This window comes from Tenrec ecaudatus, chromosome 5 (assembly GCF_050624435.1).
Source record: "Tenrec ecaudatus isolate mTenEca1 chromosome 5, mTenEca1.hap1, whole genome shotgun sequence".
Lineage (NCBI taxonomy): Eukaryota > Metazoa > Chordata > Mammalia > Afrosoricida > Tenrecidae > Tenrec > Tenrec ecaudatus.
Window position 1 is genome coordinate 163,916,091 of NC_134534.1, and position 23,883 is coordinate 163,939,973.

Genomic DNA, 23,883 nt, shown 5'->3' on the forward strand with positions numbered 1-23,883 from the left:
AGAAGGCTGATGGTGCCTGGCTATTGAGAGATATAGCATCTGAAGTATTAAAGGCTTGAAAGTAAACAAGTGGCCATCTAGCCCAGAAGCAACAAAGCCCACATGGAAGCAGCACACCAACATGTGTGATCATGAAGGGCCGAGGGGACCAGGTTTCAAGTAACAAAGGTGGGGAAAAAAATCATATCATTGTGAATGAGGGGAGTGCATGATGGGGACCCAATGCCCACCTATAGACAGCTGGACATTCCTTGCGGAGGAGTAGTGGGGAGGAGATGAGTCACTCAGGGTTCAGTGTAGCAATAATGAAACTCACAACCTTCCTCTAGTTCTTAAACGCTTCCTCCCCCAACTATCATGATCCCAATTCTACCTTGCAAACATGGTGAGACCAGAGGATGCACAGCACTGCAGATGGGATCTGGAAACACAGGGAATCCAGGACAGATGAACCCCTCAAGAGCAGCAGTGAGAGTGGTGATACTGGGAGGGAATGGGGGTAGGAAGGGGGAACCGATCTCGGGGATCTATATATAACCTCCTCTATGGGGGATGGGCAACAGGAAAGGGAGTGAAGGGAGATGCCAGGCAGTGTAAGATAAAATAATAATTTATAAATTATTAAGGGTTCATGAGGAAGGGGGAGGGAAAAAAGGAAAATGAGCTGATTCCAGGAACCCAAGCGGAAGGTAAATTTTGATAATGATGAGGGCAATGAATGTATAAGAATGCTTTACTCAATTGATGCATGTATGGATTGTGATAAGAGTTGTATGTGCCCCAATAAAATGATTTAAAAAAAAGATTTTGAGGCTTGCATAGTCTATGGGAAGGTATCCTTGCCCTATGGGGTACCATAATTTGGAATCAACTTGATAGCAATGAGTATTTCTCAGGGCTCTTTCATATTGTTCACATTAGCAGTTTCAAAAATACTTATGGGTGAAATATCCTAACAGGATTTGCGGCATTCTGCAAACCAATTACCTTACTGGGGAACAGTAACTGGTGCCGCCTTTTTCACGAGGGTCTTGTAATGAGAGAAGAAAAAAGAGAGAATGGATCTGAAAATGCCTACAATGTCTTACTCCCAGAAGTTGTTGCATGGCCTTGGCCAGCCCTAGTGGGACTCAATGTCAGAAAGCAGGCTTCTTCCACACAGGCCACAGATGGTTCTGGGTGTCGGGCTCGCTGTCAGGCCGTATACTAGATGTTGTGAGTGGATTTCACCTCGTGTATGCAGAGTAGAGCTACCACCCACAGCGTGTGAAGGCTGGGATCTCAGAATTAGATCTCTAGACCTTGCTTCAGATGTGCCTTTGGTTGATTCAAACTTTCATGCTTTTTGTTCATAGCCAAGCAGGCTCAGTGTGTGTCCTACCCAGCGCCTCCTGCCATGTTGCTGCTGCTGGGTGCTAAGGAGTCAATGCCAACTCCACCAATCCCATGCAGCTGAGCGACACTACCCACAGGGCTGTCTTGGCTGGACTCTCCATGGAAACAGATTGTCAGCTCCTTCTCCAGTAGGGCCATGGGGTAGGATTGCATCTCCAACCATTTGGTTAACAGCCTAGCGATGAACTGTTGTGTTACTCTTTGTCTTCCTCTTTTCACTATGAGTTGGAATTGACTCAGTGGCAGTGTGTTTGGTTTGGTTTGAAGGCTCAAAGCAGCGGACAGACCCAGCCCAGGATGAAACACGACTAAGGTCTTTTTCCCAACAGAAATCTCTCCTCTTCACTTGGGGCAAGAAGTGAGAAACCCCACTGAGGAAGGCAGCGAGCTTCCTTAACCAGGGTGACGGTGGAAGTCTGGGACAAGGGGTGAACAGTGCTGTCAGGAAGCTTTTCACTATGTTTCCTGCCTCTTCCTTCCTATGTTTCCCACCACTTATGTCCCTGATGCGGGGCCTGCCGATTAGCCAGTGCTCCACGGAGAGTAACTGGTGAGAGTGAGAAATGGCACAGGTGGGCAGCACCTGCTGTGGATCCCCTATGGCCATTCTAGACTACACGAAGTGAGGGGCCGAGAAGGGAAAACATTTGTGTTAGAGGGATATAAAGGCATGCTTTGGGTGCCCATGAGCGTTACCCAGCAGCTGCAGGCAGAGGCAATACCAGTGCACGCCACGGGACAACCCACTATGCAAATGACTTGGTAGATGCAAGTGGGTAAAAAAAATTAGTTCTAGTGGGTAGTTAGCTAACTAGAAAGGCGAGCACACCTTAGACTAATCACCCACTTAACATGAAATGGGTGACATTTGCACAGGGACACTGTTCAGAAGGGGAAAGAAAAAGAATGGAAACAGGAAACATAATGGAAAAAGCAATCAATGACATGGAGCACAATGTGCATGAATTATTGAGTGGGAAACCGATCTGCTCTGTCCACCTACACCCAACTCACAATAAAAAGTCCATTAACAAAGATGGGGTGGGGTTCTAAATGGTACATCCTCTTTGGATAACACTGGCAGTTTTTTGCAAAGCGGAGCGGTCACTTAGTAAATGACCGAGCACTTCTCCTCCTCGATGATGACACGAGAGAATGGAAAATAGATGTTCACATAAAATCGCTATGATTTCACAGCAGTCTTATTCACAAGCTACGAACTGGAAACAATTCACGTCACTCGGGTGGTGAACGAAAAATGAATTAAGGTATACCTCAAACATAACGACAGGTGCATGCACCAATAGGAATGAATGTCAAAAGAAATCGTTCTAATGAAGACCCAAATCATAAAAGACCACCGATCACAGGGCTCCCTGTGTATGGTGTTCATGAAAGGGCAAAACTCTAGAGATGGGCAGCATGACAGTGGTTGCCAGGGACAGCCTCAAGGGTGGTGGCATGAGGAAATATTTTGGTTGGTGGAGATGTTCAAGATCTTGCATTTGGGGGTGCTTAGGTGGTCACATCGATGTATCAGTCCCAGCTTATGGAATAGCACATTTGAAAAACATGGTTGTATAACATATCAATTATTCCACAACAAACATGCAACTCCACGTGCAGGATCAGCACGGACACTCTCGCCATCACCCTGCCCACTCCATCATCCAGAGAGATGGCCACTCCCCGAGGCGAGCACCGTCCTCTCCGAGAGGTCCTGGAAACCAGTCCCACCGAGGCAAACCGGGCAGGGCCTCTGGGTCTAGCCCTCTGCTAGGGAAGCCGAGGCCACAGCATCAGAGGGAAGCTGCGCAAAAGCAAAGGGAGACCAACAAAACAGCAAGGGATCATCGCTCCTTTCCATCGCAGACCCCAGTGTCTAGTGCTGTGTGCGCCGGCACCTGTCAGGCACTCAGTTTTGTGTACCTGTGATGTCTGTAGCAGGAAAGAGAGAGAACCCACGTCCAACACTGACCAGTCTGTAGCCAGCTTATTGGTGTCAGCCAGGGCACCGCAGGATTTCTCTTTAGTAAAAGCCAAGCGCTACGAGAGTGTACCCTAAGACACAAAATCACGCCAACGCTTCAGGTCTAAGTGACAGGGTTAAACACACAGGCCTCGAATTCTGCCTGGCTTAGAAGAAAGTGGTCTATAGTTGAGATCAAAGACAAAACAATGCCAGGTTTCAAACACAGTGCGCCTTGGAGCTTGCAACATTCGTCCTGTTAAGTCATGTCCAGTCAGCCTTGACGCATGGCAACCTCACGTCCCGTGAATCAAAACATTGCTCAGTTCTATGCCTTCCCCGGGGTTAGGTTAGATCCAGCTGCCGTGCTTCCTGGAGCTTTCCCTGGCTTATTTTCAGACTTAGACAACTAGGTCTTTCTTCTCAGCTTTCCTGGGTCTGGAAGCTCCCCGCTGAGAGCTTCATAGCACCACACAAGCCTCCACGGACAGACAGGTGGTGGTCGTGCACAAGGGGCACTGGGCGGGAAGCCAACCCAGGTCTCTCCCTGGGAAGGAGCGATTCCATCAGGGGTCCTCTCAGGCCAGCCCTCCCTGCCTGCCACACAGATGGCAGCGACCTTTGAAATGGAAATGGCCGACTTAACTACTGGGTGCCACTAGGGGGAGCCCGTGTGAAATGCTAGTCTGGACAGACCCAGAAACAAGGCAAAAAGAAACAGCTACTCTTTTATGGCTGTGAATTGAGACTCCACAGAGCGAGCTGTATCTCATATCTGTGGTACAGACTGATACAATTTGGCCTTTCCTGAATATCTTTAAATAAATCTCCAAGAACTTTGTCAATCCGAGATCTATGACTGTTTCCCCGACTGCTGGTGAGGATAAAGGAACGGCATGTTTCAGGGGCAACGTCAGTGGCTTATTTCCAGAGTTGGAGCTGTTAGTTCTTGGTCCAGTTACAATGCAGAGCACCCGTGGCACTTCATCATGACAGCCCACGGTGAGAACAGGACCAGTCAGGCCCTGCTCCCTATTAAATCCCCCGGGGAAATCCAAAGTAGCCACTACACATCTATCAGCAGAGACACACACGCTGCTCTGGGGCTGCATAGGCTTCAGGGAAGTTTCCAGGGAGGAAATGGAATAGGAAGAAGCTCCTGGAAATCTACTCAAACATATCAGCCAGGACACACCCTATAGAACACAGTGGTCATCTTCCCAAACAATCACGGGATGGCGCAGGACCACGCGGCATGTGGTTCTGCCACACAGGGGTCTCACTGCTAAGCTACCCTGAGACCCCATCCTCCAAGGTCCCAGTTTAAGCTAGTCCTTACTAGTCAATATTGCTGAATTCTTTAATTCATATCTTTTATTCATCTGCTCTCTATAGATTCCTTTTGGGCCCCAAACAATTCACGGGATATTAATGTAGAGTTCATGATGAGCACTGAGAGGAACAGGATGATTCTTCACGCTGATTTTTGCCTCACTTTCAAAAGAGTCTGCTTGCTTGAAAACCCTATTTTTAAAACAAGCTTGGGATTTGAGGACAGCAAACCACTAGACAGCCAATAATGGTTCACATTAGCCCCTCATCTCAATTCTGTTGTGTGAAACCTTCACACAGGAAACAAAGCAAAGCGATAAGACCAAGATCTATCAGTGCAGTCCCTTCTGCAATCTTTCCTGTGAAGTCATCATGTCCTCCTGCGCTCTAGCCATTGATATCACAGACAGAGGCCATGTCCCTCCCACAGACACTGGGCTCACGATGCCTTAGGACGCTGAAAAGGAATGGATCACATGCTAAGTGCATATTCAATTTATTTAAAAACCTGCAGCTTAGGAAAATGATATGGCTACAAAAACGCAACTCACAAGTTCATGTACTATAAAATGAGTTGCAGTCCTTGCTCTAGGAATGCTGGTGGTCGGAGAAGGGTGTCGGGTAGAACAGGGGAGGGGGCAGTTAGCTGGGGCTTGATGGATCAGAGGGCTTTGGATATAAGGAGGACAATGAACAAGACCTTGCTGGTAGTTGGGGATTGGGTGGTATGAAGAATGGAGCAGTAAAGGTGTAAACACCCCTTGGCACCTTCCGCACTTAGAAGCAGTGACTGGACCCACTGTTTGAAGTGGCTAGGTCACAGAGGGCAGGGTTGGCAAACATAAGGCATCCATGCTACCAAGTTTTCTTTCTTTCTTCATCAAAGGCAAATCACCGTTTATGGCACTCTGCCTTACCTCACCTGGCCATGGTGTTAGAGTCTGTCTAAACTCAGAGATCCAGGAAGATGCCCCCCACTGATTAGGGCTGACATTGAAGATGACATTCGTTTTAGCTTCCAAAGGTAGAAAAGTGTGGGGAAGGAGGAGTCATTTGATTGGGCCACATTATGGCAGGTCCTGGTGCTCAGCTCTAAGGGCCACCATGCAGAAAGCCGGTAGCACTTTCGAGACACCAGAGCAAATAGTTAAATGCTATCGAATCATCATACTTCATCTCATAAGATCTCCCTGTTGTCCTATGCATTTCATATTCATTTGTATATACAGAAATTGTGCCCAGAGAAGCAATATATCCTATCCACGACTACACAAGTAAAGAAACCGGTAACTTATTGTTAAATCTTAATGTCTATTTTCCTTTGGAAACGCCTGATAGTCAATTCCTATTCACTGTGACACTCCCAGAGAGAAAAGGAAGGTATGAAGCCCTGGGGAGATCAGAGAGCAAGAAGGCCAAGAGTAAGCCTCAAGGGCGGCCTGGGAACTGTCCACAGTGCTGAATGAGATACTTTGCAGCTTAACTGTTGCTGCTGCAGTAGTTCAAACCCACCAGCAGCTTGCTCTGCAGGAGAGAGAAAGCTGTCTGCTCCCATCACACTATACAGTTTCAGAACCTCTATACAAGTAGTAATGAGCTGGAATTGAGTCAAAGCAGTTGGTGGGTTGCTGGGGTGAGGCACTGGTGATTCAGCCCAGGACTCACCAAAATGTCCCCATTTCAAACCTCCCAGCCAGTCAGCAGGAGAAAGGGGGCAGTCTTCCTTCATACAGCTTTGAACATCTGACGGGGTAGGTCTACGCTGTTCTACAGGGTCACTGCGAGTCAAAATCAACCAGATGGCAATGGCCAAAGTTGCGAGGGATTGGCTGGTTTCCGCTCGTAGAAATTCCAGGGTGCAGAATAGAAATGCCCCCTAGGGCTTCCTGTGATCTTTTCAGAAGCAGGTTTCCGGACCTCTTCCTCTTGCAGAGCAAGGTTCTGAGTGGGTTAGAATGATCAACTTCTGAGGTTATAGGTGAGTACTTAATCTGTGCATCACAGAATGCCAGTGCTCCTAATACAACAGGGTGCTCCCCACTTGAAGCCAGTTGCTACTTCAAAGGCCATTTAAGACCATCTAAGAGTCAGAAGTAACAGCACGGCAGTGAGTTTGGTTTGAGCGTGAGTCAGGTTCTTGCTTTGACATTTTGGCTTCACGGGGTTCTTCACTGGTGCATGCCAATATTCCTCTCTAGCATCTCTGGCAGCCATGCAAGGAGTTGGCTCTTCAAAGCTGATGCTTGACCGTGAGAAAGGTCCAGCAGCAAGATCCCCCAGTGATGGGGCAATCAGAGAAACGGCCATGAAGAAGATGTCCTACACCCCTGAGGCACTCCTGCTTTTCCCATCAAACTCTTCTCACACACCAGGCTCAGCCCAGGTTGGACTTTGAGGTGCCTGAGATGTAACTACCTGGAAGCAGAATCTAAATGCTTGGCATGTGCCCTCCTTTTGCAAGAGAACACAGGGTGCCCATAATCACAACTAGTGCCGGTGCTACATTGAGTTCCTGCAACACTCCACCCGTGTTACTCCTCACGAGGCTCCTAACCCAATCCATGCCTCTAGCATTCTCTTTCCTCCAGTCTACACTATCCAGAAACATTAAAACATGACATTATTTAACATTACGGTTCTCAACCCACAATGTGTCTGCTTAACGTGTTTTGTTTGTTCTTATTGTAAAGTGCAATTCCATTGTAGTAATGTTTAGTGCAGAGTAGTGTAAAGTGCAATTCCATTGTAGTAATGTTTAGGGTCGTGGTTAGGTCTTCCACACCCAAGGATCACACTAAAACCTTACAATTTTAGCTTAGCTCCAGAGCTAGATGGGGAAACCCTCTTCTTCCCTGGTTCCTGACTAATTAAAGGAAAGGAAGGTGTTGGTCTACTGCAAAGGTAAGCCCCTTTAATGAATATATATTTCTTTTTTATTAAAAGATCATTTTATTGGGGGCTCTTACAACTCTTATAACAATCCATACGTCCATTGTATCAAGTATGTTTGTACACATGTTGCCATCATTCTTCTCTCTACTTTTACTTTCTATTGAGCCCTTGGTATCAGCTCCTCTTTTTTCTTTCCCTGCCCCCCACCCTCATGGCCCCTTGATAAATGATAAATGATTATTATTTTCATATCTTACACTGACCACTGTCTCCCTTCCTTCATGTTTTCTGCTTTTCATACCCCTGGAGGGGTATGTGTGGTTATGTGTCCATCATTGTGATCAGTTTCCCCTTCCTCCCCTCTTCTCCCCACCTTTCCCAACCTTTCTGTCACCGCTGTTCCCATTCCTGTTCTTGGATTCCGTGTGTTGTAAGGTCTTATCTCTTATCTGTACCAGTGTAACATGCTTCAATCTAGTCCAAAGAGAGAGGCAGCACTGGGGTCATGACAGTGGGGGGTGAGGAGCCTCAAAGAACCAGAGAAGTAGTGTGTGTTTCATTGGTGCTTTACTGCACCCTGGTTGACTCATCCCTTCCCTGGGACCTCTCTGTGGGAGATGTCCTACTGTCTACAGATGTGTTTGAGGTCTCTGCTCTGACCCCTGCCCTCATTCTCAACAATATGGGTTTCTTGTTTTGTTTTGTTTGTTTGTTATGGGTCTTCTGGTGCCTGGTAGCCAGGTCTGATGTCACCTCATGATCGCACCGGCTGGTGTGCTCCTTCAACATGAGCTTGCTGTGTCTCTGATAGATAGCCCCTTGCTTAACTTCAAGCCTTTAGGACCCCAGACACTGTATCTTTTAATAGCCATGTACCATCTGCATTCTTCACATTTGCTTATGCACCCATTTTGTCTTCAGTGATTGTGTCAGAGGGTGAGCATCACAGAATGCCAGTTTGTTAGAACAAAGTGTTCCTGCATTGAGGGAAGGTATGAGCAGAGGCCTGAAATCCATCCACTATGTCAGTGTATTGCCATATAAATATGTGTACATAAAGCCAATACCTTAATGTTTCTGAAATAATGTTTTTACATATGTACACACCTATGCTTATACCTCTATCCATAACTTTGCTTCCTAGATCATCCCTCTATTTCTTTTCCCTTCCTCCTGCCCCACCATCATGCACCTCTCAGCTAGATTGTTGTTGCTCCAAAACCTCCAGGGTCTCTATATCACCCTTGTTGATTTTAATTCCCTAGTTGTTCTCCTGTCTTTGGCACAATTTGCTCACCACTCTTTTACCCCATCTCTTTCTCCCCAAAGTCCCTCTGGGACCGTAGGTCCTGATGTTTTCTCAAGTTTGCTTCCTGTGCCTGTCTTGTATAAGTAGGCAAAACCAACAATAATATAGACCAAGCAAAAAGAAACAAAAGAATAAGGAGAAGAAAAGGAAGAGGGAAAAAAATCCCATAATTCCAGGTCTGTGCACTGACATTTATGACTACCCTCCCACTGGTCCTGGGGAATTCGGGAGCTGCCTGTCCTAGCCTGAAGTCACTTTTGTCAGACTTTCTTCATGACACCGGTCACAGCCATGACACCTGCAATTCCAATTCCTTCTTTGTGACAGTGTTTAAAACATGCAGTTGCGGTATGTAATTATATATGGTTAGATAAATATGTGTTTAGCATGTATCTTTCTTTTTCAACAAGATTTTGAATTTCTTAGGTATAACAGCCTTGCTTTGGGGCTCAAAATAGCATACTCAACGAATAATTGTTTAATTATACTCCTTTCTGTTTTCACTGGAGACAAAACAAGAATAACAAAAAATGCAGCCATTTACATTAAAATGCAGGTAAAGGATTTACTGAGTGCCAAGGTTTTCAGATATTTGGAATACTACATGAAACCACAGACACATCTTTGGACAGGGAAATTGAAATTGCATAGGTATTATAATTATTTGACTATCATAGAACAAATCTCGGCTTAGAAAAGATTGCTAAAGGGAATGTTATTATTGCACAGGTTTATTAGTCTCCTCGGAACAGAAAGCAGTTTGGTAGGTTAGAAATAAAAGTTTGATAACATTTAATTAAGAAACTTCAAATATATATAAAGAATATGCTACACTAACAGAAGTGAAAATGTCCTTAGCACTCACTAGAAGAAAAAAATCTACTGTGTGCTTTGTGTACATTATTCCACTTAATTCCAACAACATACAAGAAGTGGGTACTATTATTACTATAATTTGAGAAAAACATGAAATCCAGGACTTGTAGAAGTAAAACAACTTTCCAAAGTGCCATGCTTCAAGTGGCCAAATGGAGATTCAAATTCAGGTCTGCCTGCAGAGATTAAGCTCTTAATTATTGCCTTATGCTCTTCTGCAAGGTACTGGACACTGGGCCTAACTATCAGACTAGGTATTGATTTTCTAAAGAAATAGAATTCTCCTCTGCTATTCTATGAAGTTAATAAGTAACTCTGGCAGAAGGAATCTATGTCTCTATTTTACTATTTTTTTTAGATACAGAACATGATTTCAAAAAATCAACCAACATGTTAAGCGAATATAATTATGGTATGGTTTTGTTTGGTGGTTAAAAGACTCCTCGTAAGTGAGGCAAGTTAGGGCACCAATTTCCAGAGGATGACTGATGTATACAAACACACCTCCGAATGCTTCTCCATCTCCATCCCATTCTGACTCTCCCTTTGCTGGACTCAAAGAGGAATACTACATAATTAAAGGGGTATTCCAGCTGCTTCTTCTTAAAATTGATTTGTTATAGAAGAAGTTGATTTTCCCTAGTTCATGGGATTTTTTCAGAATGATTTTATTAGTTATGAAACTAAATAATAGGACTACATAAAAAAAAAGACTCAGACCAAAGCAAAACATAATTCTGAACCTGTCAAAAGGCTGAGCAAGTCTACAGAACATCCTGTGTGAAGTACAGGCTCCTCTGATACTTAGATGGCCACATCTGTACGGTGGAAGAGTGCTTCCATTTGTTGAAAAACTTAAAATGTTTTTTCATGAAACTCTTTGCATTAAAAATAACTTTATTCTGTTGGAACAAATGAAATGATCTACAAGATACATATCCTTTTAGAATACATTTTTGAAAATATGGGCTAGAATCTTTGTTGTTAGGTACCTCCAAGTCAGTTTAGACTCCTGGTGACCCGATGCATGCGCACAACAGAATAAAACACTGCCTGGTCCAGTGCATTCTCTTGGTTGTTCCTATGTTTGAGCCTATTGTTGCAGTCACCGTGTCAGTCTACGCCATTGAGGGTCTTGCTATTCCTCTACTGTACTAAGCACAATGTTATTTTCCAGGCTGGTTCCTCCTGATAATATCTTCAAAGTTGAGGAGACGAAGCCTCGCCACCCTTGCTTCTAAAGGACCTTCTGGTTGAGCTTTGTTCATGACCGAATGGTTCATTTTTCTGGAAGAATTTGATATGTCAATATTCTTCAGCAGTACTCAATGTCTGGTGTTCGCATGCATAGGAGGTAAAAAGACCTTGGCTTGGGTCAGACACATCTACGTCTCCAAAGTGACATGCTTGTATTGGTCTTGCAAAATTCGATAATGCAATCTCGAGCTCAGATTCTATCTCCCAGGTCATATTCTTCAGGTACGAATCCTTTTTATTTGTCCCCTTTGCCTTCTGAGCACCAGTGTATTAACCTGGGCTCTTCAGAGTAGCCAAGTAGAGAAATGTATACAGAGGAAGGAATTTATAATAAGGAAGCAGCCTGCATAGCTGCAGAGACAGAATGAGCCTGGTCCGACTCATTTTCCTCTGGGGCTGAAGGTTCTTCATAACTCATGTGGCCACTGGAGTTAGAAGTAAGAGGCATTGTGAAGCACAGCAGATCCTGGTGACATTTCCAGTGGAGCTGCAGCAGGGCCTGTTAAAACAGTTTGGCAAGAGGTGAGGCAGGGTGGGTGGGACCTGGCTGCGATGGATGGAAACAGTCTTAGCAAGGAGAGAAGAAACAGAAACAAAAGATCTTCTTATATATAGACCACACCCAAGGATATGTCACCTGTCTGTGACGTGATTGATAGGCTGGGATTCACCCATATATTTTTACAATTTTCAAGTGGACACAACCAGTTGTTAGGACACAACTGGTTGATGGGGGCACTTGAGTGGGTGCTGACTCATAACAATATGTACAACAGAATAAAATACCAGCTGATCCTGCATGTGGTAGTTACATAATCTGTTGTCAATTTGAGTAGTTTAAGAGTGCAGAGATGGAATTTAGTCTGTCAATCAGGTAGGTGGTAGCTTGATGACCTCATTTGGAGACACTAAGGAGATAAATACCTAGCTTGAGGTGGGACATACACTCAGTCCCTGAGAGACATCCTTGTTGACAAGACACATGGAGACAGGCTGATGGCAGCCAGAGCCTCAGAACTGGAGAAGCCATGTGGAGACCCTGCCAGCGCTGACATGCTTACAACACCACTGGATCCACAAGACTTCCCACCCACTGGCCTGTGATATTTCTGTATTCAGCATCCTTGCATGTGTTTCAGGAGTCTGAAGGGGACTTTATAGATTGGTATTGGACATATGGTCAAATAGCTGACTTTTGGATTTGATTTGGATTGGGCTGGGATGCTTTCTTAATGCACAATTACTCTTTATATAAAACTTTCTTATACATACATGAGTATCTATGTTAGTCTGGGTACATTAGAGAAACAAATCCACATAAAATCATATGTATTTAAGAGGGAATTTTATATAAAGGATAAAGTGTACATTAAGAAAGCCTCCCAACCCAGTGTTATTCAAGCCCATAAGTCCAACATTAGCTCATATGTCCAACACCGATCTACAAAGTCCTCCTCCAACTCACAAAACACACACAATGACACCGTTTGCAGGAGGAAAGCAAAACCAGTGAGCGTGTAAGCATCTCAGCACAGGCAGGGTTCTCCACACGGCTGCTCCAGCACCCAGGACTGCATCAGGGTAGGTCCATGTGCCTTCTCCTCATGGGGATGTCTTTCAGTAAGTGAACTTTGCCCGCTGAAGCAGGGAACTGGCTAAGGCAGCTGCACCCTGGTCCAATCGTCAGAGAGGAAGAGACCCAAGAACTAGAAGGGTGAGGCTCAAGGAGCAATTCATCTCTCTGCCCTTCAATTAATCCCCCACGTGTTTTTCGGTCAGGTTGGCACAATAAACCTTAGCTATCTCAAGCATCTACAAATTTGTTTCTCTAGTCAACCCAGACTAACACACTGCCCAATTGTCACAATTCTTCTTATGGCCCATTGTTGTAGTCACTGTGTCAACCCATCTTGGCCAAGGTCTTCCTCTTTTTCCTGCCCCTCTGCTTTACCAAGCATGATACCCTTCTCCAGGCACAGGTCTCTGCAGATACCATGCCCAAAGGGTGTGCGATGGAGTCTTGCCATCCTGGCCTCTGTACTCCCAAGGCACATTTGTTTCTTGTGTGTGCAGTCCACGGGACTTTCAATATCCTTCAACAGCACTCTAATTCAAACACATCGATTCTTTCCCAGTCTTCCTTATTCGATAGCCAGCTTTCACATCTTATAGCACATGAGGTCACTGAAAATACCATGGCTTGGGTCAGGGGCCCCTTAGTCCTCAAAGTAACGTCCTTGTTTTTCAACATTTGAAATGATTTTGTAGAGCAGATTAACCCAATGCAATATTATTTGATCTCTTGATTGCTGCTTTCATCCTAACCAGTAATTATCAATTTATCTTGATTGTATATTTGATTGATTTCAGACTGCCAAAGTTGATAAAACATTTTTCCATTTCTTCAGCTTAGTTATTTGTGGTTAGAGCACGATTTGAATAAGAGTCATGTTAACTGCTCTCTCTTGTAGGCCTATAGATCTCCCCCTATCAGTGACAGCGCTGTATTTCATGATAGAGCTTAAACTTTTTTTACACAATGAATCTGATGCCATCCATCTTCAATCGGCCATTCCTGACATAATAGACTAGATGCTTATATTACTGAAAATAGCTCGTACCAGTCCATTTGAACGGACGGCACCCATCCTTATGTGTTCCATTTTATTTTTGACATCTTCCAATTTTCCCAGCTTGATATTTCCTACACTCCTATGTTGATGTGACAGCTGCTCCTTCATGACACATTGTATCTGGATCCACACATGAAGACCTTAAAGACTCTACCCCTGCAAACAGCTACAGTCCTGCAAATCCGCGGGAGCAGTTCCACCCTGTCCTCTAGGGGTCCCCTCAGTTGGAATCCACTCCATGGCAGCAAGTTTGTTTTCTTTGGTTTATGTCATTACCTTTGGCCCTTTTTTGAGGAGGCAGCTCTTGCCCATTCATAGTTTGGATTCATTTTCCTGGACTGTATGAGACATGGTTCTACTGTGTATAAAGTTAAAACAAACAAACAAACAAAAGGTTTCACTAGCCACTCTGTTTCAGAATGAGATCACCTGGCTCTCCTCTCTAGTCTGTCTGAGTCTGGAAGTTCCACTGAAACCTGTCCGCCATGGGTGACCCTACTGCTATGTGACATTCTATGAATCCTCGCAGCAACACACTGGTCACCACAGTGTGACAAACGGATAGATGAGTGGTAGGGATATATCACTGAACACTAGATAACCAGCCTTTGAGTTCACTGTTTACCTAGTACCTTCGGGCACATTTGAATAAGTTGAAAATTCAGTAGTCTACGGATTATTTTTTCACAGTTGTGGAGGGATGCTAATCTAGCAAAGCGTGGGTCTAGGAAGAGCCTTTTCCTGAGGAGTGGGACAGACACAGAAAGAAGGGGCCAAACCTTTCCAAATTCTCTTCTGCCATTTACAAAGAAAGCAGAGTGGTTTGACGATCTGAACTCAACCCTTCACAACGAGGCGCTGGAGCGTCTGAAGCTAAAAAGCCAATAAGTTATGAATGACAGAGTTCAAAGGTCTCTGGTTCAAACTGGACATGTTAGGGTAGGGAGTCATTGAAGAACATATGAGAATTTATGGAACATGTACCGATCTGTGTCTTGAAAAGTCTCAAGAGAGCCTCCCATTTTCCTTGTATTATGATTATTAGAAGTATTTTAATAGAGATCTATTTTTATCTTTAGGAACCAGCTGTGCTTTTGTCCATATAAAAGCCACCGAGAGCTTGCTTCTGTACATACTAGGCCATGCTGCTCTCTTGCCACCTGAAGTCAGCGCCCTTACACAACTGACTTCCTTGACAGGTCATCTTGTTCCGTTTGAAGGTTGTGAGTCACAAAATCTTTTGACCTAAAGGGCCCTCAAAAGCAAGAATCCAAGATCTCATTAACACTAAGCTTTCCTCAATATTTGCAATTGATTAGTTAATGTGCCATAAATGTCTCAAGACAAAGAGATATGGCGAGCGGCTGTGCTGGTGGAGAAAGGCCACCTTACAGAAGCGGTGTTCGTTCAAACGGTGGAGGACCTGGGACCCTGACTTTACCATGTGTCAAAGGGTTCTAGGACATCAATTGTAGCTATGACGTGTTGCATCTTTCAATGGGATGAGAATAGTACTTGATATGAATTTGATCTAAATGCAGAGGGTTGCTTGAAAAGTGTGGGATTTGGAGTCTCCCCGACTTGGCTGCAAGCCCATTGAGTAGCCATGGCTAGAAGTTGGAGTGGGGGTGGAAAGTTTCAAAGGCTCTCAGAACTTTCATTTGAAAAGGATTTTTTTTTTCTTGAGGGCCATTGTCCAGGGGTTAAAGGGTATCAGGAAAGGTGCTACTTATTCATACGTTCACGACTTTAACCTATTTTATCACGGTAAAGTAGATATTACCAACATTCGCCACTTTAAGGATTTTTAAGCGTATAATTTGGTAACATGAATTTTATCTACCCGGTGCTAGTCTCACTGATAGGCATTTCCAACAGTTTTCTATCATCTCAAACAGAAACTTCCCTCCTCCTTCAGCAATATCTCTCCATCCCTCCTTCCCGCTTCCAGGTCTTTGCAACCAGGAATCCAACTGTGTGCCCGCACATTTGCCTGTTCTGTGTATTTCATGTAAATGGGCTCAGAAGCTGTTTGTCCTCTCACGACTGACTGCCTTTCCCTAGCGTGACGCTTCCAGTTTCATCTCTGTTGCAGCATTCACTGGGACGTCATTTCCTCTATGACTGGCATTTTGCTACCCCCATCTATGGATGGTTTCCATCTTGTGGCACTGTGACTTTCGCCACTTGAAAATATTTCAAACAGCTCATTAAAGGTTGGCCTCGTCTCTGAGAAGGGCTATGAGGAGCCTCTGTAGGTCTGATCACAGAAACAGGGCTCAATACAGATGTTCTTGCTCTTACATCTACCACTTTATCTGCCACGCCGTTGGTTCGGTTCTCAGAACCTCTTCTTCCTAAATTATGACTAGGACAGTAAAATATTAATACAATTTTCTAGGCATAAAATGATTTTATCATTTGGAGTTTTACAGATTTATATAAGATGGAATGAAATGTCCATCATCGGCAACAAATTCTATTGTTCCCAGAAGGGGTAGATAAATTTCAAGGCATAATTATATTCCTGCTGGCCATGACCTTTGAAGATGTATATGTGCTTGAAAAATAATAGAATTATTCCTTATCAAGAGCATTTGAGCTTCTATTTGAAATACGCTTTTAATGAAATTTTTCATTTTACTGAAGTATGCAATCTTCACTTTCTTTTGGCTTGAGTTTTCTATTAGTCTAACACAGGATGTCAATCATATCTAGAATCCTATCTACATGCCCTCTTCCCTTGACAGAAGTCCAAATATAATTATTGTGTGTTTCCAAGGATATGCCCATTTTCTACCTAAATTTAGTAGGAAACAGATAGGAACCGTTGTATGCGCTCATGCTGTGACTAACGTCCACCTATGGGACTCCATGTGTCAGTAGCCCCTACTGTTTGTTTAAACTTACCTGGGATAATTAAGACAGCCCACTCTAAGGAGTCTCGGGAACCTACACACCATTGCCAGCAACCCAATTAACATTTCAAAAAACTTGCTTAAACACTTAACATTTTCAAAATATTGTGATAGAAATGAGAGAGGATGTAAAGATGAGGGATGACTGGGAGAGACTGAGGGAGGAGAGGGGAAAGGTGGCTTCAGGAAGAGGTGCTGAGGAGAGAGAAGAAAATAATGACAGCAACCCCAATGCCTGCCTGCTGGGTCCCATTCGGAAGTAGATTTTCAGAGGTGTTTGACTCAACAAAAGGCTTCTCCAAATGTTGATCAGCGTCTTTAACACCCTTAGCCTCCGAAGCTGGAGTTACTCCGACATACATCTCACTGTGTGTCTATTTTTGCGCGTGTAAATGTTGAGTGTGAGCATCTAGTCAGCAGCAATGGACATTTAAAAACATGTATGTGGGAAGCGTGTACTCTCTCTCATACCTTTCCATCTCCCAAGTCTTTTGGAGGTACCACATCATGTGTCTGTGAGTCTGGATGAATTCGAGAGTGCAGTATGAGATTCTGAAGCAGCAATTAAAGATGGGCACTGATAGCTTGTCCTTACGAACACACCTAAACTCTGATAGAAAACACACTCACACGCCACTGATAAAACCTCCTTCAAGGTCACGAGTAAAAAGCAGCACTTCACCCCATGAGCTACCGCTGCACATCCTACTGCTAATCTCGTTCACATTGCTATCGATGAATTTAGGATCAGAGCACTTTACTTCAATCTTATTCTTGGTTTGTTTGTGAAGACATGGTAGACCTAGGGGACTTCCACTCTAGAAAAGTTGTCACCTCTTTGTTTTACAAATATCAACAAAAATCCTCCTGGGAGACTTGGGTCAGCCTATCACACTCAAGAGGAGGCCACAACTGTCTATAAGGAACAGGGAGAAGCTCTTCTTCTAGAGATCACATCGTATCGCCATCAGGGGCTAGAGAAGAAGGTGAATAGGGTGGTTTCTGGGGGGGATGGAGGGGGAGCTAACAAAGGAGCAAGTAACCTGATCGCAAGTAACCCCTATTGACCTGAGTACAACGATCCAGGCGGAGTCACAGGCAATAGCAAACATTCACCATCAAAAGCCAAAATGCTCCGTTTTCTAACAGGCAAAAACATTACTACTCTTTGCATTGTTCTGGAGATTTCTAATTACAAATGGAAAAAAAAAGAAGAAGAATCTTACCCATGAGGAATTTTGCTCAGGACATAATATCCAGTGTAGGAATGTTGGTATATCTGAAACAGAAGGAAAACAAACAAACAAACAAAAATAAACAAGCATTGAGACAAAGGCTGTGACTGCATATAATTTTTAAATAACTATAAATCTGAACAAGCACAACTAGACCAAGAGTAGTTAATCAGGAGACCTGGAGGCAAAGCCTTTGATTTACTTAGGAAGTTAATTTCATACGATATTTATTTTATTTTCATCATTTGTATAGTATTTACAGTAAAACCAGACGCTTGATGTTATCTCCCTGGCTACCGGGTATGTGATTGGGCTAGGGGCACAGAGTCGCATCTTAACTAATAGCATAGATCCTAGTGAGGACACCTTGGTCATCAAGGGAAGCTAGACACACGCACCTGGGTCCCACAGGATAGTGAGACCAACCAAGTACACTTGGAGTTGCCTGTACATTATGACAAAGGTTCGACCAAAAGTTCCATTCTGTTCTCAGTAGGCTGTCATCCTGACGTCAAAACAGGCTTCATTCGGTAAACTCATCCCTCAATTTGATTTGATATATCTCTCGTTTTAGGGCGCAAAAGAGACCCCACATGTCAAGTATAACATAAGGATAATATTTATTAAGTTTTAAATAGGAGAAGGGAAGACAAAGACACATCATCCAGATGAGGCAGACCATTAGCAGGAGATCATAATGGCGTCTAAGGGTTTACAGAGATTTAGAGACTTAAATAGGGCACGGGAGGGGAAAAGAAACTGTCACAAAAGCACCATAGGCAGAAGGTCACAGTTTCAGGCAAGACCACAGAAGCAAGAATGGGACTGTGATTGGGATGTGCACATTATGCTACACAAAAGAGCTTACAGGATTGGTTCAGGGTCCTCTGTCCAAGGCAGGGCCCTCTGACCATGACCATGTGACTATAATGATTCTGGCTTCATACTGGACATGCCCAGGCAAGTCCCCAGGGAGACACAGCCTCCTCCCCTCAGACTGGCTATGGGAGTGACAATCAGCCAGTTTCCAATGCACTCTGCCTGAGGACAAAGCTATTCAAGCTGATGGTTAGTGGCAATAAATAATTCAATGGAAGCTAAATTTATGTGGAAACTCATAAGTGGATTTCAGGATTTTATTGCAAACCATGGTCTCCCACAAACAGAGTGCTTAAAATCTTACCTCTAGTACATGCTTGTATGGTGAGAGGACAAAACCCTGTCTCACACATTTCCTGATTTTAAACCATGCAATATGCCCTTGTTACATTCACATACATCACATAGTCTTGATCTACTACCAGAGCATGTGCACAATGCATGGGCATCATGAAGCATTCAGAATTCCCAGGCTTCTCAAGGTTACCCATAGTCTGCATTAGGTAAATATGCTGCACAAGACTTCTTTAGAGTATTGTAAAGCAAGGATATTACAAGGAAGACAAGCCAAACCAAACCCAAGCCAGGGTATTTTCAATTGCCTCATATACATGGGAAAGTTGGAGATTGAATAAGGAAGACCAAAGAAGAATCAGCATATTTGACTGTGGTGTTGGAGGAGAATATTGAAAGTACCACAGGCTGCTAAAAGGACAAACCCATCTGTCTTGGAAAGAGTAAGGCCAGAGTGCTCCTTGGAGGCGAGAGTGATGAGACTTTGTCTTACGGACTTGGACAGGTTGCCAGGCGAGACCCGTCTCTGGAGAAGGACACGTGTTTGGCAGAGTAGCGGGGCGGTGGAAAAAGGAAGGCCCTTGAGGGGACACACTGACCCAGTGGCTGCAGCAGTGGACTCAGGCATAAGAACTAGGTGAGCATGGCTCAGGACCGAGTAGAATTTCGTACTGTTGTGCATAACGTTGCCATGGTTGGAGCTGACTCGGTCACACATAACAACAACAACAACATCAACTTCTGGTCGGGTGGTCAATAAACTAAGAATGCATGGCAATAGGAGGGTTCAGAGTAGCAAGGTAATGAAGACATAACATTTTGTTTCCAAATTCCTCATTATCGAACTGCTGATGCCTCTCTTCCTTCTGAGGGAAAACTATACTTCCTGGACTTCAATGCAATGATGGGCTGACAAATAGAAGAGAGGTCTTGTCAGTTAAGAACATTTTAGCAGCCTTCAAATCCAGGTTCCTGGTTAGGAGAGTCATCATTTTTGTAAGTATAGGAATGTGAATTACTCTTATCTTTTGAAAAATAAATGTGTGGTTGTATGTATATGTGTGTGTGGGTGTGTATATATGTGTGTATACATGTGTACACATGTGCATATGTGTGTCTGTATATGTGTGTAGGTGTGTATGTGTGTGTGGGTGTATATATGTGTGTCTCTGTGCATACATGTGTGTATATGTGTGCGTATACGTGTGTATATGTGTGTGGATGAGTATAAAATTCCAAGCCCTGGAGCCTATGACTATGGCCCTCATTGGAGATAGTGCCTTTATAGGTATCATGAAGTCAAGATAAGGTCCAATTACATTAGGGTGGGTCTTAATCCAATGGGTGGTCTCTTTATTAAGGCAAATGAACCAAAACAAGCACATAGCTGTCCAAGGCTTGAAAGCCACGAGGACCCTTTGAGCTAGAGGGACAGTTCCATAGCCCCTTCTTGGCTGTGATCATGGAAGCACACAGGCCTCCAGGCCTCAGCCCCTTCTTGGCTGTGATCATGGAAGCACACAGGCCTCCAGGCCTCCTCGTCGGATGCACTGGGAGTAGTAAAACCACTAACCTGTAGGTTAGTCATGGAACACAAACCGCTGGTCCTTTATGAAGGAAATTTAGATAAGGGGCCCCACTGACAGAATGCCATGTCACATGGCTAAAAATTAGAAATCCAATACAGGAGATTCTCACTCCTCATTCTGGAAGCTTCTTCCATAGAGGTGGAGCGATGCGTTGACAAGCCCTGAAGCTCCAAGGACTGTCGGTGCAGAATAAATCCTTGTCGCAACTGACCTTTAAGCCTAGGGCTTCTAACCAGGTGCCAATAGGACCTCTTTCTTCTTCTTCTTTTAATTCATTTTACTGAGCTCAAATGCACACATTCTATAATTCAGCTGTTCAATCATGTTAAGAAGTGTGCTGCCATCATGCCACAATCAAGTGTGGAGCATATTCTTCCATCTTGCACCCATGAGTGTTGATGTTTCTTTTCTCCCACCCTCCCCTTTGATGCCCCCAGTTAATTATTATTTCAGTTACTGTCATCAGAGATCCTGACTTCCCTATACAGAAAAGCGTATGAAACAAGGACAAAGAACTCACACAAAAAGAATCCAGCAATTATGATCATCTAAAACAGTGAAAGACCTCAATTTAAGGAGAAGCAAAGGATATTAGCAATTGGGGATAAACTGAAATTAAGTCCAAAGGGGGATTGACCAGCAAGAGGCTACATTCCACTGTAAGTAGAGTTGCTAACCACCTCTTTACAGTTCTCTTCCCCCCTGAAATTAGGGCTGTTAACACGTCTAGCCTGTGGGAAATGGTGATTCAATGGGGACTCAATCCATGAAGGGACCTTACAAATAGATTTTGTGAATTGCCTGTAATCCATAGCATTCTGCAAACTGGGTGTTTAGAATTTAGACACTGGTACCATTCCCTCTTCTGGGTTTGAATCTTATTGTTTACCATCTTTGTGTCCCACACGCTGGTGTACTGCTTCCACAAGGACTTAGCTGACTCCTCAATTAGAAGTGCAGTTGTTTTCAGATGGGTCTTTAAGATCCCAGACACTATTTTTCCTGATAGCCAGGCACTATCTGATTTCTTCACTACATTTTGCTATAATACCCATATCTTAAGTGATCTCATATGATCTCATAAGGGCAAGAACCAGGTAAGGCCATGTCACAAAACCAAATGTTCTTGTATTAGATTTATGATCAAGCTAGAGGTCAAAATATATTCTTTTAACTATGGTGTCTTTAGGTCGATGGGTCATTTTGGAGATATCTTTATCATTTGTTGTAATACAGCATACATCATCCTCAGTAGGCCTAAGATAATCGTTTTGATAGTGTTATAGTCAATGGTAAAACACTGTTGCACAAAGCATTTCACCTCTGTGTAGGACATTTTATGAGTCTCTAATACATGAATTGTTAACTTGTACACCTTCATAACTTGGGTGATTGGCATTAATTACATGAGCCATGAGAGTTGTAAATATGACAATAATTTACATTATATTCATTTATGAAGGCAGGCCATGCTTGGTAGACTAATGCATCACAAGGCAGAGAGAACTTGAAAACAGCAAGTATATGTTGGTTTGGGCTCATCATTCATTAGGCTCATTCAAAGCAATAGATTTAAACCCTCTCAAAGTCTAATAATCACCAATGCCCTAACCTTAGGATTGCAATCATCTTCTTTTCCATCCTAGATTTTCAGGGAATAATTCAGTTCCTTAGTTCTGCTACATGCGAGTTCAAGGCAGAGTACAGTTTACCCAGTGGGATTTCCAATTTGGGTTCTTCTAGTGCAATCTATGAAGGGTATGTTGCATCTCTAAAGGACAAGGTTCAATGTTGAAGTTATCTAGAGAATGCTGCCCACGTCTCCAGGGGTTGGTTGGAAACTAGGTCAAAAATGCCCAGTTAGGAACAGAATGCCAGGCATAATCTCCTTCTGATGTTTCTACAAGAATTTTTAGAGCACATTAAGTGTTTTCTCAATGGCAGGGTGCCCTTCAAGTCTTACCATCATAAGAAGTACAATTGCTTTCTCAGCTACAGACATGTCCTCCCTCCCACACCTACTCTTAATACTATTTCCAGGTAAGGTTCATCGATTACTCTTGTTGGGGTATCTGTTGGTTGTGGATTACTTTGGAACCCTGGTATATGGCAGAGATTAATTTGCCTTCTCCCTTTCTCCATACCATGTGGAGTTGATCTCATCTGGAGTGAGGCAAACCCTTCTGAAGAAGTTTTAAAGATGGTCTAATAAGAGCATAATATATACGAGGTGGCACCCAAAAAACACCGGATTTCCCCCCCTCAAAGCTATGTATTTAAATTTCTTTTATAAAATAACCTACCACCTTCAAAATACTCTCCATTACACTGACTACATTTGTCAAATCTGCAATTCCATTCTTTTAAACATTTTTCAAATCAACCTATTTGGATGGCTGAGAGCACCACCTCATTTTTTACTTCACCTCTTTTATGCCATCAAATCACTGTCCTTTCAGGTCCCTCTGCATTCACAGAAACAGAAAGATGTCACATGGAACAAGGTCAGGTGAGAAAGGCGCACAGGCAAAAGATAGAGCATGAGCAAGTGCATTGTCATGGTGGCAAAAGCAGTCCCTTGTCCACCACAAATCAGGCATTTTATTTTTGGTCATACACTGTTTCACAACCTTTTCAGAACCTCTGAATAGAAAGCTTGAATAACAGTCTAACCTGGTGGAACGAACTACAAATGCACTACAAGTCAACATTTTTGTACATTTGGGAAGTTGATGAGCATCCAGAATGAGGTTTGTCATCAATCGACACTTCACCTTTTTTGAAACAAGAAACAACTCCTACACTTGAGCTTTCCCATAGCACTGCCCTTGTAAGCTGTGTTCAACATCACAACAGTTTCTGCCGCATTTTTCCCAAACAGGAAACAAAATGTCACAGTTGCGTGCTGCTTTCCTAAATCAGCCATAACACAAAACAAGGTTTGAGCAAACTGCTTTTATGAAAAATTCACGGTGACTAGAAAGAACCTTCCCAGTTGTCACCATTGGGTGCAGTGACTCGGAGCGAGTTGTTTTGCTCTGTCCAGTGCAATTCCATTTTTTTTTTTTGGGGGGGGGGGTTACCTCCTAGTATTTTAGTGATCAGTCCCTTGTCTGTTGCAGGGCTCCTTTGTTGCTGTAGACTTGGTGAATAATAGCAAATATCAATATGCTTCTCTCAGAGGTCTTTATTGGTGTCTACAACCTTTGTCTCTAAGTTCTCATGCTTTTCTGCTTTCCAGTGCAACTTCTTATCAAGTTTACACGATTAGTCTTGATCTCTCTTCTAAGATGTATGCTCATGGT

The 23,883-nt window shown here is 43.6% G+C and overlaps 1 protein-coding gene across 1 annotated transcript in view; it reads right to left on the minus strand.

Annotated features, from left to right (window-relative positions):
- The window catches only part of DPP6 (dipeptidyl peptidase like 6), an 890,123-nt gene that overhangs the window by 272,631 nt on the left and 593,609 nt on the right, over window positions 1-23,883 (minus strand). The window contains exon 6 of the mRNA XM_075550777.1: window positions 17,808-17,860. Within this exon, the coding sequence (XP_075406892.1) occupies window positions 17,808-17,860 (53 nt within the window). The remainder of the gene's footprint in view (window positions 1-17,807; window positions 17,861-23,883) is intronic.